Below are 19260 nucleotides of genomic sequence, written 5' to 3'. Positions count from 1 at the left end.
CTTCTTCTTCTTCTTCTTCTTCTTCTTCTTCTTCTTCTTCTTCTTCTTCTTCTTCTTCTTCTTCTTCTTCTTCTTCTTCTTCCTCTTCTTCTCCTCCTCCTCCTCCTCCTCCTCCTGCTGCAGGGTTTCATTGAGTATCCCTACCAAGTTTTCTTGCTTGATAGACCAGCAAACTCATAGATCTGACAGCCTCTGCCTTCCAAGTGCTGTAATTAAAGGCATGTGCCACCATGTTCAGCCTTAAAAATTATTTCTAATAGTCATTCTTAAGAGTTTGGACTTTATTTGAAGATTAAAAAAAGCAATAATGGTTTTAAGACACCACCCCCAAGACAGTCTGGTATCTATCACTCAATCTAATCTTATCTCCTATGTATGTATGTATGTATGTATGTATGTATGTATGTATGTATGTATCTGTCTATCTATCTATCTATCTATCTATCTATCTATCTATCTATACATGATCTCAAGCTTTCCAAACTGGCCCTGAACTCCTGACTTTTCTGCCTCCACCTCTGAAACACTGGGACTACAAGTGTATGGCACCACATGAAGCACTGGTTTGTATTTTAAACAAGTCTCTTTAGCTCTTGAGTGAACGAGGGATCACAGTGGTCAAGCTAGAGGTGCCTAAAGATGGCAGCTAAGTAACATTACACGATCTCTGGTGGAGTCATCGGTGGCCTGGCCATGAGGGTCTGGCCTCTTTGATTTGCTAAGTTAGACTGTTCACTGGTGACATGAATAGATGTAAGAGCAGGTGGCAGGTGCAAACTATGAATGGTGATGTCATTTGTGGAGACAACGGGTAAAGGAAAAAAACTGGGAAGTTCAGCCTAGTACATGTTAAGTGTGAGATACTAGTCACCTCAACAGGGATGACAAATGACAGCTGGCTAAGAAAGCCAGAAGCCCTGGGGAAAGCTCTTGCTTGTAGATTAGGTTTGTGAGTTACCTGTGTGCAAATGGTGTGACTGCTGGCAAGGCAATGGCACTGGGAGGGATCACCACAGGGAAACTAGATGAACCACATCTGAGAATGCGGTAGAAGCAGCTCAGCAGAGCGAAAAGGGCTCGGTTGGCAGAGTGCTTCTATAGCACCCACAAAGTCACAGGTTTGATCCTCAGCAGTGGCCATGCCGCTGTGGAGGTGGAGGGAGGGCTTCGGGAGGGAGATTCTTTGGAAATGGTAGGCTCTGTCGTCTTCCTTCCTTGTATCTCCAGGCTTCCCATTCTCCACCAGCACCAACCTCATGCCATCTGAGGCGCTACTTCAGTATTGATGACTTTTACTCACATATGTAAACTTAGAGTCTGGAGTCAGGCGTGAGCTGAATAGGGCTCTTCTCAGCATCGGTAAACCACCGTTTCACACCACCTGAGTCTAGGATCAAGCAGCCACATGCACTTTCTCCCAGCTACTGACAAGGCTTCTCTCCAGCCGGTTACTTTCCTGACTTCAAGAAAGCCTAGATAATATACACGGGCAGGGGATTGTATTTCAGAGTGAAATGTCTTCATCTACCACTTGTCAGGGATGTGACCTTGGGCAAACCTTATTAACAGCACAGTGCTTGTTCCCTAATCTGTAAAACGGGGTTAGTAAAATCAATAAGGTATTGGTATGATGATTAAGAGGGCTGACTTTTGTAATGGCTTCTCTTCAGGGATCCACTGACTCGTTGAGCCACAATTAAAATGAAAATCAAGGTGGTTCAGACTTGTGACAGGGCAGAGGCAGCCCCTCACGTGATCCCCAGATACCAGATTATGGCGTGTGCTGCCACGATCACTTGTCTTTCCAGTCGCCCAACATCTCTTGGGTCCGCGATCACGCGCCCCCCACCCGAAGCCGAGCCTGACGCGGCGGTGGCTCATGCGCCCTGGAGTCCCGGGCTCTAGCCACGGAACACACGTCCCAACTCTGGCGCCCAGCTCCGCCCCTAGCCTCGGGCGCGTCTCTCCCGCCGCCTGCTTGGGTGCTGGAGCAGCCGCGCCCGCGGGCTCTGGGCACTGATTGGTTGTGGACTGCGGGCGGGCAGCCGGAGAGCGCACACACCCTCTTCCCGCAGCCAATGAGCGCGCCCACGTCACTGTCCGGGGCGGCCCAAAGAGCCGGCAGCCCCTCAATAAGCCACATTGTTGCACCAACTCCAGTGCTGGAGTCTCAGGACACCATAAGCTACGCGGAGTTACCCTGCTTAGGAAACCCGAAGGCAGAAGCATCACGCCAGTGACGCTGATAGGTGCGAGCGCCCGAGTGGTACGAAACTGTCAATTTCCCGAAGTTGAGCCTTAGTGACCCTGTGGGTGAAGTTAGCGACGGGACGCTGAGCAGCTAGACCGGTCGGCAGGAGTGAGACTTAGGTGTCTTCTAGTAGTTGTGACTAAAAAGAAATTGACATAAAAGGGGAAAAAAATCCTGTTTCTGGAAACTCGAGGCCCTCAGCTGGCGAGCCATCGCGGTTAAGCTTCTTTGTGTGGCTCCTGGAGTCTTCGATCCTAGCCGGACACCCGGGCCTGGTTTCAAAGCGGTCGGACTGCGCTGCCTGCTCCATCGCTAGCACTCGAGCCTCGGTTTCTCTACTCGGCCCCGACTCGCCACAGCAGGATGATCGCCTCGCATATGATCGCCTGCTTATTCACGGAGCTCAACCAAAACCAAGTGCAGAAGGTAAGTCGGCACGGGCAGCTGCTGGCTCGCTTCGGACCAAGTTGCGTGCTCTCCGGGAATCTGGAGCACGCAGAGGACTTGCTTCCTCCTCCTTCGGGGCTGGGGACGTGGAACCAGTCTGGGTAGCTGGGAAAGTCCTGAGCGCTAGAAGCCACGTCTGCTAGGTACCCTCGTGGCCTGGCCGCTCACCATCGATACTCGCACCTACCCGGGACCCGCGCTCACCCTCCCCACCTTTAGAGCCCCTAATTTCTCGATGGGCCGGTCGCCCTGAACGTAGTCTGAGACTGCTGTGCCCACGTGGGAGGAGCCCCCTTCTGCAGCCCGAGTTCCGGCAGGAGCACGTGGGGAAGAATCCAGCGTAGGGGAGGAGGCGGGGTGGAAGCGTGTAGCAGCTGGGGCCCGGCCCTCTTGAATTTTAAGGACGTGTTGGAGAGGCCATCGGTTCCTCGTGGCGCTCCTTGGAGGTGGATCGGAGTGGGGTAGGGGAGAGAGCCACCCTGGAAGGAGCGGGAAAGGGCACAGAAAGACCAGCCTGCCGCGCCCCCTCCCCGGAACTGAACTGCCCGGAACTGAGGCTCGAAAGGGGCGCCCCCTCTCAGCAGACCTTCCTGGGGACCGCCCCGCCTCTCGTCCCCGTGTCTGGCCTCCGAGTTGTGGGCGGATTTTGGATAGTATGTTCTGATTTGGACCTAAAAGTTGCGCGGAGTGGACTCACCTTCCCGCCGCACGATTCCCAGAGCTTTATTTTGGATTTGTTTTTGTCTTTTTAGTCTCCGAAAATGAACCTTTAGTCGCTCTGACCCTCCTGAGCCCACCTCACACTGCGGTCCCGGCAAACTCCGGCTCTCTGGGCGCGTCATTTACATAAGAAAGAGCCTCCGGCCCTGCCTGGAGCCTCACTCTCCGCTTCGGGCTAGGGAGGTGGGGGTGGACCGGAGCCAGGACCCGAGCGCTCGAACTCCCAGGAGAATTGAGTTTCTAAAATACCCAGGATTACGGGATTGGTTCCTGCCCTGGGCCCTAGTCCAGGATTTAAGAGAGGGAATGGTCTAGTATGGGGCGGGGGCTGTGTGTGTGTGGTGCTGTCCAGAGGTTTGTGTTAGAGCTGTGAGCCGTTGCTCAGTTACACATTTGAAATTACAGTGTCTCACAGGAACAGATTTTAGGGAAAGCGCCTTGGCCACGTTCTAGCCCCCCACTCCCTTCTCGTGGTCCTGAGTGCGTGGGAGAGGATGATAGGTTGCTTTTGCTGTTTCCCGGGACCTGGCAGATGAACCTCAGATTTGAGAGAGGCACCTGATTAATTTGAGTTTCTCTGTTGGTTTTCTCTAATATCTTGGGATGTGGTCCTGCATTTTAATTCGGTTTGTTTAGAAATTTGCCTTTAGGCTGGCACGATTTTGCAGACTCCATTGGGCTTACCTATTCTTGATTCAACTATCTCTTCACGATTCCTAAAACACAGAGTGGAGGAAGACTTGTTAATTCTAAGGAGAGTGAATTTCCCTTTTGGACATCTGAATTCTTTATGAACTTTCTCTCTGAACAGTGGAAGCACAACAGACACTCCTAGGGACGTGACTGACTGGGCACCACAGTGTGGACCTTTTGTTCCTTTCGGCTTTTTACATTCCCAACCCCAGGACACTTGGATGTACTTCCTCTAAGTTACCAATAGGGGCAGAACTGCATCAGGCCTGCAACTTTAAAAACCAGGTGTCGCTCGAGGGATTTAGACTCCCAGTTTAGACTCCCTGATCTGGCTTAGGTGTGCAAAGCTGTTTGATCCCCCTGAAGTTTGAGAAGAGACACGAAGTATACTGGGAGTGTCCCTGAGCTGAGGAAGAATTAGGAAAGATGAAATTCTGGTTTAGAAACTCTTGATATATTTTGTTTTTGGTGAGACAAGGTCTCTCCACAGATTCCAGCTGTTTGTTCAGTAACTCACTGTGTAGACCAGATCATAGAACTGAGATCCACCTACCACCCTCTGCCTCTAACTCCCTGCCTCTCTCTGGCACGCTGGGCACTCACCCGAAGACCAGGTTAGCTTTGAACTCAGAGATGCACTTTTCCTCTGCCTCTGGATTAAAGGCATGGCCCCAAAGTCTGGTTTTTGATTGAGACTTTGCTGGAATCCCTCTGAGATGACCTCATTCTAATCTTAGCACTTGGAAGTTGTAGGGAAGTTGTAACCAGCTACCACCAGCCCCACTTAGCCACTAGTGGGTAAGTGCAGTGTCTGCTCCCCCTTTGCTCTCTGAAACTCTGGAATTCAATAGAGAGCTCCTGCTCTGACTGCGAACAGAGTCCCCAAAGTTCCTGACACAGGTTAGCTCATGAATATTCAAATAATTCCTCCCGAGATAAGCACGATTATTTTGAGTGTTCTTTACTGTATTGGCAAGGAACTGAGGTCAAGATTAAGTTGTCCAAGATCACTTAAGGTTATTTTTGTAAGAACACCAGGATGGCTTCTGCTCCTTGGTAAGAACAAATTGTTCTTGAGCACACACTTGTCTGCCTCTGGGGAACATTAGGGCTGTGCAGTGTTCACTCACGGTGCTGGGAACACTTTCACCCAGTGGTGTAGACGTGTAGCCAGCTTCCAGCTTGGCTTGAGCAATGGCATTGGTGCTGCTGGATCTTCCTTAGGAGCCCTGGATTCGTTTTTAATCATCGTTCTCCTGACAGCTACAGCCCTGCCAGTTGGTCTGTGGGTTCCTTGCAGACACCCAAAGAGTTTCCCAAATTCTAGTCTCGGAGCCAGAGTCAGACTGGAGTATTCCCGGAGCCTTCTCCACTCCTGTCTGCTACCCCTCAGCCCAGCTTCATTTTTCTTGCAACTTTCTTTCAATTTGAAACTTTTCCTTCTCAGAGATGTAAGCTACTGGTCCTCCTTTGTCAGGCCGGTTCACACTGCTAGGTCGTGCGTTCTTCATGGTCCTGAACATGGAGTCTGGCTTCTCTCTGTGCACCTCTGCCATCTGCATGCCTCCTCCTCATGCTTCTGTCTTATTGGCTCTGCAGGTCCCAAGGATTGGGTTAGAGGTGATGTTACAAAGTTTTCCCAACTTTGGAGCTTCAGACATTTTTTTGGGCGAGAAAAATGTTGTGACTGAGGGGCTGTTGCAGTCTGTAATTCTATTTACTTTCCCCCATTTGAGACATAGCTCAAGCTGGCCTCCAGCTCTATACACAGACTTTGAAATCCTGATGATCCTCCTGCCTCGACCCACATGGAACCTTCTGCTTTATGTGGTGTTGGAATCAAACAACACATGGCTTTGTGCATGGTAGGTAGGCACGGACTCTACCCACTGAGCCACACCCCCAGCTCCTCTTCCTCTTTTTTTGAGGCAGGGTCCCATTATATACCTGGCTTACCTGTAAGTGCTATGTAGACCTGGTTAGTCTGGAACTCAGAGATCTACATATTTCTGCCTCTAGAGTGTTAAGGGTTAAAGGTGTGTACAACCACACCCCCTTTGTTCTTCTTTCTTTTTTCCCTCCTACCCCGCCCCCCCTTGAGGTTGTGAGACCACAGCCTTCAGCAGAAGCTCCTACCCCTCATTGAAGGGCAGATGCACAGGGCGGGACCAACTAGAAAGCTATGGGCGGTTCCTTGTTCTAGGGAGCCACTGGGGAAGATTTGTGCTCTTATCCTGGAAGTTTTCTGTCGACATTTGAGCTGGGGGGAAAGGGCTGTGGAGCTACCTTCCCAGGGACAGGCGCAGAGGTTCTTGGTAGAGGTTGCAGGAGTCGTCCTGAGTAAGCCTTGTCAGTTTGGGGGCAATTAGGAAATGTTCTTTCACTTTTTGTGTTCTTTTTGGGGAAGTGACACCCAGACTCAAAGGTCTTGACTGTCAGCTGGGGCACCCCAGGTTGATGCTTCTTCTCTTTTAGGGAACCCTGTGCCTGCCTTGAAGTAACTGACTTCCAGTAATTCCCTTTCCCATTTGCAAAAGGGCAGAGGATGCCCAGGGCAGGTGGTGAGTGTGCACCACCTCTGGGACTGTCTTCGCTTCCTATCATCTGCCCCGGGTGCTGGCCTCCCACTGGAGAAGCCTTAGGGGTGGGCTCTTCAGACCACGGACCATACAGCTGCCCTGGATTTGTGGCACTTCCTCAGGCCCTCAATCTTTTGGTTTATTAGATGGGGTCTCCTAGAACTACAGCAGGGCATTTTGTCCCTCGTATTCAGACCCTGGGCTGCTGAGTATTTTCCTTCTTACTGACCTTGGGGAGCCCCAAATTATTCATAATGTTGTAGTTGGTCTCTGTAGGGAACCCAGAGTCTCCATCCACTCCTACATTACTTTATGAGGTGCCAAGGATTAAACTCAGGGTCCTAGGCAAGTGCTTTATCACCAAACTTTATTTTCAGTCCCTTGCTTTCTGTGTGTATGTGCATGCGTGTGCATGTGCGTGTGTGTGTGTGTGTGTGTGTGTGTGTGTGTGTGTGTGTCAGGGGGAGGACATTATGGTCTCATAGTGGCTGGTCCAGGCTAGGCTGGAACTCTCTCTATAGCCCAGCTCAGTCCCAAACTCATGACAGATTTCATTATACTGCTGAATGTGACCCACCCCACCCCACCCTATCCTAGCCCTTGCATGTTTTGAATAGGTTTCTTCTTCTTCTGTTAGGGATTTGAGAGTTTATGACCCGAGGAGCCGAGAATCTCATTTTCTGGGTGGCCATAATTGCCTAGTGCTTCTGTCTCTAGATCTCTGGACATTCCTTGTGAAGCTTTATCTCAGAGCTTGTCTCAGAGGTCCTCAGAGTAAGGGGACCATTCCACCCCCCACCTTCTTCCCTTGTGGCCTCTTGCCTGGATACCCAGCATCCCTGGTGGGGAGGTATGGGGGCAGCCCGCGTTCTTATAAAAGCCCTTGTACCCAGCTTTTCCTTTTAGCATCTTTATTGCCTGATAAAGGAAGGGATAAAGGCAGATGGAACACCTGGCTACTTTGATGGGGGTTCAGAGAGGGCACTGGAGGGTAATTTCCTTCCCCAGCAGAGAGGCTCCTTCCTACTTACTCCCCGAGTCTTTCCTGACAAAGCCATCGAGGCCCATCGTCCCTTTCCCCTATAAAGCTCTTTATTGGAGGGATGGTTGAGATAAGGTCTTACACTGTACCTCAGGCTGTCCTGGAACTCACTCTGTAATTCAGGCTGGCAATCCTTCTGTCTCAGCTTCCCTCTGAAGACATGGGATAGTTTCTGTGTGAGCCACCTGTGCTGACTCTCTCTCCTATGAAGATCTTAAAGATAAGCATCATTTATATTTAGAACTGGCTCTCCTATGAAGATCTTTTTGTTTTGTTTTGTTTTCGTTTTTTTTCGAGACAGGGTTTCTCTGTGTAGCCCTGGCTGTCCTGGAACTCACCCTGTAGACCAGGCGAGCCTCGAACTCAGAAATCCGCCTGCCTCTGCCTCCCAGAGTACTGGGATTGCAGGCGTGCACCACCACCACCTGGCTTCCTATGAAGATCTTAAACATCATTTGTTCGTAGTAGAAGCTGGCATGTCAGACACAGTGCACTGAAATATCTCAGGCCACACTCCAGCTGTACTGCAGAGGAGATACTGTTAGGTCAATCAGGTGAAGACACTAGGTCAGTACCTCGCCCAGGGGCAAGGCAGAACTTAAACCCAGGCAGGCAGGCAGGCAGGCAGCCTCACTCCAGAACCATGCACTTAACGCCCAGCACACAGAAGCTGGGGACAACTGGAGATGGTTGACTGTTTCACTGGGTTATGAGTCAGGTGTAAGTTGGAAAGGGGCCTTTGGGATGATGTCATCCAAGCCCTTTTATGGAGAAGACACCAGCTGCTGCGTACTTGGAGACAGGTCTAAACTCTCCCAAATCCCTGTATCCGGAACTCAGTTTCCCAGTCACCGCCCTGTTTCCTTTGGTGTCCCCATTGTGTGTTGGTTCCTTTAGAACAAAGTCCTGATTTACTTACTTGGTGGGCTGTCACTGTGGGATTCTATAACTTATTGCCCAAGACTGGGCCACCTTTGAGAGTGTGCACTGTGTATAGTCTCGCCATGTCCACGGGTCAGCCAAGGTGGTCTTGGGCATGTGAGCATGTGGGCATGTCTGGGTGTCTTGCTTGGGCTGGGTGGGAATTCTGGGTTGTACTTGGAGCAAAGAGACAGGCCTGGGGAGATTTGATCCAGCAGGTGGACAGTGGCCACTGACAGGAATGAGAGGGGAGATGCAAGGCAGACTGTGTGTGGTCCCTGGCCTGGGGCTGTGTAGAGAGGTTGAAGTGTGACCTAGAGGACCAAGAGTATAGTAGGTAGATGAACATGGAGGAAATGGTGTCCGCATCCCATAGTGAGTAGTGGCCTGACGAGCAGGGTCAGACAGGAGCACCTGTCAGTCTGGAGTAGCTAGCTCTTCATTTTCCTAATGTCATAGTCCCCATGCTGGTAACCATAGATAGCCAAGCCTTCTTGAATGACAACTCCTGGGTGCTGGGAGCTGCTGACATCACACGTGGCAAAGGATGAGTTGGTGCTTGTGGTCTTCTGGTTCTAGTGAGAATGAGGGACAGATGTCTAGTCAGCCTGGAACCCAGATGTCTGGGAGCTCACATTTATGGCAGCAACTCCCACAGTAGCCGAGTTATTGACATCCCCGGTGCCGGTCAACGTGAATGGCTAAAGAAAATGTGGCCGATACATATGAAATCTTCTGCCACTAAGAGTAATGCAGTTATGCCCTTGCAGGAAAGTGGATGGAACGGGAGATAATTATGATGGAAGGCAGACTCAGAAAGACAGATAGGCAGAATCTAGCTTTTAAAACTAACATGGAAGTATAGGAGGGGCCGTTTATGAATAAGAAGGGACCAGCAGGAGTGGGAGGGGCAAGAGGAGATGGGGACTGAGGATGACCGAGGACATGAGATCATCATTTCGATCATTTATTTCCTTTTTTTTTTTTAAAAGACAGGGTTTCACTCTGTAGCCCTGACTACACATTGTAGTCCTGCAACTCTGTAGACTAGGCTGGCCTTGAACTTACAGAGATCCACCTGCCTCTGCCTCCCAAATGCAAGGATTAAAGGTTTTCTCCACCACAGCAATGCAATAATTCCATATACATATATATATCATTATATTATAATTGATATATAATATTATATAATATATATAATTATATAATATGATATAATTGCATCATTTTCCCCCATTGCTTTTCTTCCTCCAACCCACTTTGTACCTCCCCTTGCTTTCTTTCAGATTCATGGCTTTTTTTTCTTGTACATGGATTTTCTTGTATCTATTTGTATACGCATGCACATATGTATGTAAATTGTCTATGTGTGTATATAGATGTATACATATATTTTTCCAAATGTACAAATACAGCGTGCTCAGTCTGTATAGTGATGTTGTCTGTATTTGTGTTTTCAGGGTTGGAGTGTGGTATGGGATAACCACGTGGTGTGCTTTTCCTAGGGAAGATGTCAGCAGTCAGCAGTCCTTAGCTGCTGTACTTTTTCTACGGTTGAGACCTTGAACTCCACCTCTGGCCCATCATTTCTTAAAATGATTTAATAACATACACTTTTGTTTTTTTTTTTTTTTTAAGAAGCTAAATGTGCCACCCACACTGGTTAGCCACTAGCACTTGGGTGACAAGCGCGTGGGGATTTGAGGTAGAATGGGCTACAGTGTCAAAACCCAGGCAAGCAAGTAAACTAACAAACAAACAAACAGAAAGTGGTCATAGCAAGAGAACCTACTATTGTGTGTCACCCTGGGTTTGTAAGCATTTCTTGGCTTATCTGCTTCTTGCTACAGACTGAGGTTGTTGGCAGAGTCTGCCGTCTCCTTTACCCTGGTGTCGTCTGTGCCCAGCCCTGGCACACTTGATCTGCTGTTCGATCAGTTCATGGGTAAATGGACCAAACCAGAGTCAGAGGCACCTGGGACCTGTTGTTTGTTGCAACACTGCTTCCCTCCAGGATGGAATATCTAAACCGGGAACTGGCGGGCCCAGGCTGGGTATCCCCAGTGCCCATCTCCTGGCTCCTGGCGAGTGCTGCCACCTGGTCTGTCTCATTCCACGTGGTTGAGAGTAAGAACTGGCTGAGCAGGAAGGCCTGTGACTCACAATGGGGGACGGGATCTGGGAGGAGTGGCCTGCATGCTCCCACACTCACTGCACTGATCCGGCATCATGAACATGCCGCTCCACAGAGCTGGAGTCTCCCCAAGATGGCAGCGCTGCCCCAGCAAAGAACATCCTCTTCCCATTGGAGGCGAGCCCATCTGCTGGGTTTAGAAAGCCGGGGATACAGCTTACTTACCCTTTCGTCTTCTTCCCCGCTCGCTCATTCCTTCCGCCTTGATTAGGGATGACAATCTGGTCACCCTGGTCTTCCCTTGATAACGCTGTGGCATACATTGGCTGCTCTCTGCACAGCCTTGGCCTTGCTGGGAGGAGTCTGAGAGCATTAGAATTAATGAGGGCGTGGATACCATTTGCCAGCTTTCCCAGGGTAGACACAGCTGTGCCCCTGGTGGACCAACCACCTCATTCATGTTGTGGGCCTTGCCAGGGTTTAGGCTTGAGTTCTGGGGAAGTTTCTCCAAGACTTGGTTTCCTTGTCAAAGCCTGGTAGTTAAAACTTTGCAGACAAAGGAATAATGCAAAACCAAGTATACATATAAACACACACACACACACACACACACACACACACTTTATGAAATTTCTTTGAAACTATGCAGCAAGGCTGGGTCAGCACATGGTCAGTGGAAGGCTGTATGGGTTTAGGTTTATAGTAGAGCGTCCCCTCTCAGCTGTCCTTCTTGACCCCTCTTGGGTGCTTTGACTGTGCATAGCAGGCAGGCTTACAGACATGTCCTTTTGTTTCTCCTACCATTTTATACAGAGTCTTTTTATGTAGCCCAGGCTGGCCCTGAACTTGAGCTCCTCCTGCTCAATCCTCCCGAGTGCTGGGATTACAGATGTGTGCCGTATAAAACAGTGTTGATTATATATAAAATTAATGTACATAGCAAATATACATTTTAAATTTTCCTTATCCAGTGTGTGTGTGTGTGTGTGTGTGTGTGTGTGTGTGTGTGCGCGCATGCGTGCTGTGGTGCACACTTGGAAGTCAGGACAGCTTATATCGAATGGGTTCCTGGGGTCATACCCTGGTCATTCAGCTTGGCAGGGAGCTCCTTTATCCATTAAGTCATCTTACAGGTGTGGTGTATTTTAAATTACTTTTGTACTATACTGGAGATCAAACCTAGGACTCTGAGACTGGCTGTGACTGTAGGCATGTGCCACCAGATTCAGTCTTCGTAACTTTCTAAACTGAAGTATGATACGCATAAGAAACTAAATCCGGATAACACCCCGATCCATCCATCCATCTGGTATCATCAGAATCACCCCATTGTCTGGCACCACTTCCCCTCTTGCACCCTAAAAGGGCCATCACTGTCGTTTCTTTCCATTTTAAAAAAGATTTTGTTCTTAGGCAAGCTTTTCACTATAGCCCAGGCTTGCCTAAGCAAGGATGGCCTTAAACTCTGATTCTCCTATGTCCACCTCATACGTGCCAGGATTACAGCCATGCACCACTGAACCTGAGACCGTCACGGCGTGTATCTACACCATAGACCTGTTTTGCATTCATTCGGATGGACTCCCAGTGTGGGCTGTTCCCTCCTGCGCCTGCTTCTTTCACTGATCTTCGTGACATGTATGTCTGTGTAGGTGGCATGTTCTCACGCTGTGTGACATGTGACACTGCCTCCTGATTTCTTATCACTTAGGCTTGTCCAGAAGAAACAACTACTCAAGCTGCCTCCTACTCCTGCCTCCCACCTGGCCTCCTACAGGACAGTTAGGATGGATGGGCCCTGCCTTTTGTAAGTGGCTTGGTCTTGCTTGTTTGAGATCAATGACCAAGGGCCTTGAACTTGAAGTGGTCCTTCCAGGACCGCTGGAGAAAAATGTCCTAGATATTAATGGAAATATCCAAAGACTGGAGAGTAGGGTGCGGGGCATCAACTGTGTTTCTGGCTTTGCTCTGATGTGTTGAAGCTGGGCAGTCACCTACCCTGTTTGGCCATCTTGACTCTGCCAGGAAGGATCTGGTGAGTTAGGTTAGCTTTGGTAAAGGATTTTTGACCAAGGCATCAGCAGGAGTTGAGTGCAGAACTTTGACCTTTTTGACCATCAAGGCAAAAGGACAGGGCCTTTCATCTCACTGGCCTATACTGGGAAGTATGGTGAATCTGGCAGCCAAAAGTCCTGACACCAAGTCCTGCCAGGGATTGAGTGGCCAAGGGAAGATCTGTCACCTATGTGGCTGATTTCAAATGCTCCTGTGATCCCAAGATGTCTGATTTGTTTTGATGAGACTATGTGACCAAGGCTGGCCTTGAACTTGCAGTTCTCCTGACTCAGCCTCCTTCATGCTGGTATTACAGATCTGAAGTACCAGGCCCGCTCCATGCTTCGTCCTCCATTTGTACCGGTCTGGAAGGGGCGTGGAGCATTTTAAAGGCGGGTTGATATCGGCTCCCCCTTTGGATGTTTGTTTTTCTTTAGAGTTTGTCCTGGCTCCACCTCTAACTCTGGAGGAAGAGTCATGTCAGACTGGTGTCTGGGGAGAAATGAAACTGACCCATATTGCCCAATGAGGAGGAAGTTCTAATCTCTTCAGCCTCTCAGAATAGCTAGCTATCTGTTAGAAGTGCTATCTCTAACACGCCCTTGCCTTGGGTAACCTGGAAGCCTTTCCTCCCCCACCCCAGCCAGCTCTGCTCAGGCCTGCCTGTGACTCCCCCATCCGCAAGGAAGCCTTCTGTTTTCCGCCTCCTATTTAGATAGAGACCTAAAGGGAAGAACCTCTTCCCTCCTTCTCCCCCACCCCGCACCTGCTCCCCAACCCACCAACACAGGAAGAGCCTGCTTAGTTAAACCTTGAGTTTGGTTAAGGTGTTGAGAGTTGCCTTTGGCCCTCTCGGGTGCCGCTTGGCAGAGGTTTCTAGAAGAGGAAAGGGCAGAAGGGAAGGGGACAGCTGGAGAGCTTTGCTTTATGTTTGACACGTCAGTCCTGTCTTGGCTGTGGGTGATTCTGCACCCCGTTTTATAGTGAAACCGCTGTTGTACGTCTCAATGTTATAGAATCTGTGTACTTACTGTGCAGCCAGGAGTGGCCTGAATCCTGGTGCCAACTACTTAAATCTCTTCCCAGAAGGTGCCAGCTTTGTCTCTCCAAGTACCACAAGTCTGGATCCAATCAACACTGGTTATTTCACACTCTTTCCTTGTGTGCATGTGCTCATACACTCACATGTGTACATGTATGTGCAAGACATAAGGCATTTCTGAGTGTTAATTGTAATCCATTTTTTAATTTTTTTTTTAAATATAATCTCTCACTGGTTTGGAACTTTTCAAATAGGCTAGGCTGTCTGTCTGTCTGTCTGTCTGTCTGTCTTCATCCACCTCCAGTGCTGAGATTCCAAGTGTATAATGCATCGTGCTTGGCTTTTCTTTTTCTCTGTATGGGTGCTTCATCTGTGAATGTCTGCACCGTGTGCATGCCTGGTGCACAGGAGCCCAGAAGAGGGTGTTGGGTGCTCTGGGACGGGAGCTACCACGTTCTGAAGCACCATGGGGATGTTGGGAATTGAACCCTGGTCCTCTGGAACAATAAGCACTACTCTGAACCACTGTGCCGTCTCGGTTCTTGGGGGTGGAATTCAGAATTCAGGTCCTTATCCTTGCAAGACAAGCGCTCTTTCTGGGGAAGTTATCCCCAATCCCCTTTGCCTGCTCCTTTTTTGAAAAGGCAAGTTCTTACTCTCTAGCCTAGGCTAGCCTAGAACTCACTCTGCAGTTGGGTCTAGCTTCCAGCTTGCTGCAATGTTTCCTGCTTTAGTTTTCTGGATTACAGGCTTGAGCCAAAAAGACTTGGCAGAACAGAAGCAAATGACCTAAAGCAGCACTGACTAGAAGAACCTGTCCAGCATGATCACTTACCGACACTGCGAGAACCTGCCCACAGGAGGGAGAGGATATTGGAACCCTCAACCCTAAGTGTCCATTTGGTCAGCCTGAAGCGAATGTTTAGATAGAGCCTGGGCAAACTTTCAATATAGCCTAGGTTGACCTGGAACTTGTTCCTCCTGCCCATGCCTCCCAAGTGCTGAGATCACAGGCTGGCCCCACATGCACTTAGGGCTTCTTCATTATTATTATTATTACTATTACTATTATTAATTTTTCATATTTTGATCATGTCTTTTCCCAGATCCTCCCCACCTTCTTACCCAACTTGTTCTTTCTCCCCCAAAAACCCACCAAACTAATAAGTCAAAAAGATTAAAAGGAAAGGAAATAAAGATTCCCCCCGCCCCCAACACACACACCCTAAAGCTTCTGAAAGCATTTCACGTGATTCTGGATTGCAGCCAAGTTTGGGAACTCTTATCTCACAAGTGGCAGGATGGAGACCAAGTAGAAGTTATCAGAGCCGGATTTAGCTGTGATTGAAGACCGGGCTCTAAACGGTGACCCAGAGAGGGACTGAGAGGCGTAGCGGGCTGGCACCCCTGGCATGCCTTTGAAGTTGTGATATTAGGATCTCTAACACGGGTCTGTGGACCGGTGTACCAAAGACAATGGTGATCAAGTCAGGTGGGGCCTTAGGTTAAGCTATGCTAAAAATGTTTGCCTACCGTTAATGGCTGCTTTGCCCTTATCGGTTTTATCTGCTACTGAAAGGTATGATCTACTGAGCAAAGGGTCACAGGCCTCCAATAGAGAGCAGCCTTTTAACTTCTTTCTTGGAGTTAAGAACAATTAGCAGTTAAAATCTCAAAGATGGCGCTGGGGACAGCCCAGTTGGTAAAGCACTTACCCTGCAAGCAGGGAGATTGCCAGGGAATTTGCTCTTAACTTTGGAAGCGGCAGAGTGGCACATCACAGGGCAGTGCAGGCTGTGCCCTCGCTGTGTGGGATTTCTTCTGCCTCCTTGGCAAATGGTGGAGAGGAGGTGTCTGGGAGATTGGTGGACCTCTCATCTCCTTGGAAATAGTAAGGTTTAAGGGCTCTAATTGGAGACTTTGCACATTTGTGGCAATTTGATCCAGGAAAGGATCAACTGCCCTTTTAACCTGCCAGGCTGACTGTTTGTGTCTGTGTGAGGGTTTCTGATATTCTCTGCTCTTCTGGGAAGTCGGCTCCTAGGCAGCCCCAAATATGACTAGTTTCTCCTAGCTGTGGCTTTCAGTAAGCTAGGCTTAAATGCTGTTGGGTGGGCTTGTCAGAGTGTAACTAAATTGGACTGCTAGGAGACTTGCAATTGTGGATTAGGTATGAGACAAGAAAAAGCTTGAGTCCTTGGAATAGCTGGGAGGCTTAACTGTCATCTTCAGGAGGGCCAGGATGGGATGTGCCTATAGACTCAGGGTTCTCAATGCTAGGAAGGACAGCTTGGACTTCTACCAGAGAAAGAATGCCACAAAGACCAGAGGCATGCCCTATGGTTAGGAGGTGGGCAGAGGCTAGCTTATGTGAGGCTTAGGATATTTAATGGTTGTCTTAGTCACTGTTCTATTGCTGTGAAGAGACCATGACCAGGGCAACTCTTATAAAAGAAAGCATTTAATTGGGGACTTGGCTTACAGTTTCAGAGGTTTAGTTCATGATCATCATGGTGTGAATCAGACAGGCTTGGCACTGGGTTGGGAGGGAGTAGGGGACGGAGGGAGAAGAAGAGAGAGAGAAAGAGAGGAGGGGGAAGGGAAAGGAGGATAGAGGAGGCACCGGGCCTGGTGTGAACTTCTGAAGCCTTAAAGCCCACCCCAAGGGACAGAATTCCTTCTACAAGACCCCACCTACTCCAACTGGGCTGTACTTCCTAATCTTCCACTCCCTGGTGACAAAGCATTCCAATGTATGACCCTACGAGGGCCATTCTTATTCAAGCCACCAGAGTGGGAAACACCTTATAGATTTTAAACGCTGGAATCCAAGAGTCTGGGTGGGGGTTGGGAGACAGAAGAGTTAAAAATAGAAACTGGGGATTGTAAAATCTGGGGAGAAGGCGCTGGCCGCTGGCCCTGCGGCGAGGATGACCTCATTGGGAGGACTATGCCTGGCCTTGTGAGGTGAAGGCCAGTTCGGGCAGCAAGAGAAGAGGGAGACCATGAGCCTCTGCTACAGGATGCTTTCGGGCATCTTAATTTAACTTAGTTGAAAATCTCCTCTTCCCCACTGTCTTCCTCCAGTTCCCTGTTCTCTAGTAATTAACTTTTTTGGTGTGTCAGTCTCATGTAACCTAAATTGGACCTACCCTGTCAGAAGGATGACTTTGAACTGATCCTGTTTCTGCTTCCAAAGTGCTAGAATTTAGGCCTGGCAGAATTTGTTGGGCTGTCGTGTTTCTTGAATTGCTGGGGTTCAGATAGTCCTGTACATGCTAGGAAGTGCCCCAGCACAGGGAACTACCAGCTCAAGAGAATAGAAAAAAGACAGGGTTTCACTGTGTTGCCCTGGCTGCCTTAGAACTTGCAGTCCTCCTGCCTCAGTCTCAGCCACCTGAGTGCTTGGGTTACAAGCCTGACTGGAGTTTTTTGTTTCTGTTTTTGAAAGGCTGGGTGATATTTAATGACATATGTCTATTCTATAGCTCATTTAATCTATTCTTGTCCCCTGCTCCCTTTCAGGTTGACCAATATCTCTACCACATGCGTCTCTCAGATGAGACCCTTCTGGAGATCTCTAGGCGGTTCCGGAAAGAGATGGAGAAAGGGCTCGGAGCTACCACACACCCTACAGCAGCTGTGAAGATGCTGCCCACCTTTGTGAGGTCAACTCCGGATGGGACAGGTACTGAGTGTGTGTGAAAGAGAGAGGGAGATGGAGAGAGAGAGAGAGAGAGAGAGAGAGAGAGAGAGAGAGAGAGAGAGACTGCTCAAGGATCTCTGGACTGAGAGTCCACGCACTTGGCTTTGTTCAGGGACATAGAACTAACCCTTAGTCAACACAAGCTGATGCAAACATTGGAAGATGAATAATAGAAGGCTACGGGATGGGATAGCCATCTGTCTATTTGGACAGCCGGAGTTAAAACTCTTCTTTGTTGTCACCCAGCCCCTTGTACTGCTGACAGCCATTTGTTTCCTACGCATGTGCTGATCAAAGCTTCTTGGATCAGTTTGGGTTTCCCAGTCCCACGTAGATAGCACACGGTAGTGGTGGTGGTTCACCATGGCAACCATGGTTGATGGGCACCTTCTGTAGGCATATTGATTGGTGCCATTCATGGTGTTTCGGTTGTTTCATGGGCTCCGTTAAAAAGTCCTATAGGTTAAAGTAAACCGGAGAGAATGTGAAGAGCCGTTGTATACTTCTTTAAAATATTTGGTTTATTCTTATGTGTATGAGTGTGTTTTGCCTGCATGCATATCTGTTGACCACATAGGTATCTGTCTGAAGAGGTTGGAAGGCACCAGATCCCCTGGAACAGATGGTTGAGAGCCTCCATGTGGGTGCTGGGAATCGAATCCAGGTCCTCTGGCAGAGCAGCCTTCCCTGCCGAGCCATCTCACCAGCCCCTAAGACTAAAACTGGAAGCTGCTGGTTGAGCTTTGTTTAATCTTATGATGCCACCAAGCAAAAGATTGACATTGGAAAGAGTGTTATTTGACTGTGGAAGACAAACATCCAGCCTGCCGGGTGCCCGATTTGCAGGCAGCTGCAGAGTCTCCTTCCCTACAGCATTTGCTGGTGTTTGTATAGCCTTGGGGGTTAGGGGCCTTGTGATTTTGTGGCTTCCTGGTCTTCCTAAGTGAGGACTAAATCCCAGAAAACCTTCACGTGGGCCTGAAATGAGGCGCTTCCTTTTGTTGATATGGTGGAGGTGATGGATGTTCCAGAGGGCATGAACAGAATCTCTGTACTCATGTTAGTTCATGAGCACAGGTTGGGTACCTAGGAGACAGAGTCACAGCCTGGTGGGGTGGGGTGAGGTGGGGTGGGGGTTTTGATTGACAGCAGACACTCAAAGCGATTGCCAGGAGGTCAAACCTGAACAGTGGCTTTGGCAGCATCCCTGAAGGCAGAGGTGCAGCCTGGCATTGTCACAGCCTGTTCATTTGCCACAGCAACAACAACCACAGCCATGACCTCCAGGCATTTGTGGAGTCCATAACAGTGGGGGTGCTAGTGTGAGGTCTTTATCTGGAAAGCAGGGGAAAGAGAGCTCAGGTCAGTGGAAGATTCAAGAAGCAAACTCCTTTGAGAACCTGAGGGAGAGGGTTGATCAGCCAGCCAGGGTCTGTGTGGAACCTGACCTTGGATCCTGCGTGTCCTTTTGAGAGTCTCTGGGATCTGGTTTAACAAGACTTTGTGCAGTTCCTAAAGTAAGAATATTTGTTGAAGCCTTGTGACCTGCTCGGGCCCAGCACTGAGCACGTGTCCTTGTTCAAAGTCTCTGAATGTGTGTGTTCCCTTGACCTTCAAAGAGTCCCCTGAAGTGGGGAGAGGGGACCCCATGAGCTCTGCTGTGCCCTCTA

At 49.2% G+C, this 19260-nt stretch overlaps 1 protein-coding gene across 1 annotated transcript in view; it reads left to right on the top strand.

Moving 5' to 3' along the window:
* Window positions 1–2128: 2128 nt before the first annotated feature.
* Window positions 2129–19260, top strand: part of Hk2 (hexokinase 2) — a 49751-nt gene continuing 32619 nt past the window's right edge. Inside the window, exons 1-2 of the mRNA XM_052174048.1 lie at window positions 2129–2677; window positions 17410–17572. Of these exons, the coding sequence (XP_052030008.1) occupies window positions 2615–2677; window positions 17410–17572 (226 nt within the window). The 5' untranslated portion in view covers window positions 2129–2614. The remainder of the gene's footprint in view (window positions 2678–17409; window positions 17573–19260) is intronic.

Source organism: Apodemus sylvaticus, chromosome 2 (assembly GCF_947179515.1).
Source record: "Apodemus sylvaticus chromosome 2, mApoSyl1.1, whole genome shotgun sequence".
Classification (NCBI taxonomy): domain Eukaryota; kingdom Metazoa; phylum Chordata; class Mammalia; order Rodentia; family Muridae; genus Apodemus; species Apodemus sylvaticus.
This window is presented reverse-complemented; position numbering and strand designations above follow the sequence as displayed.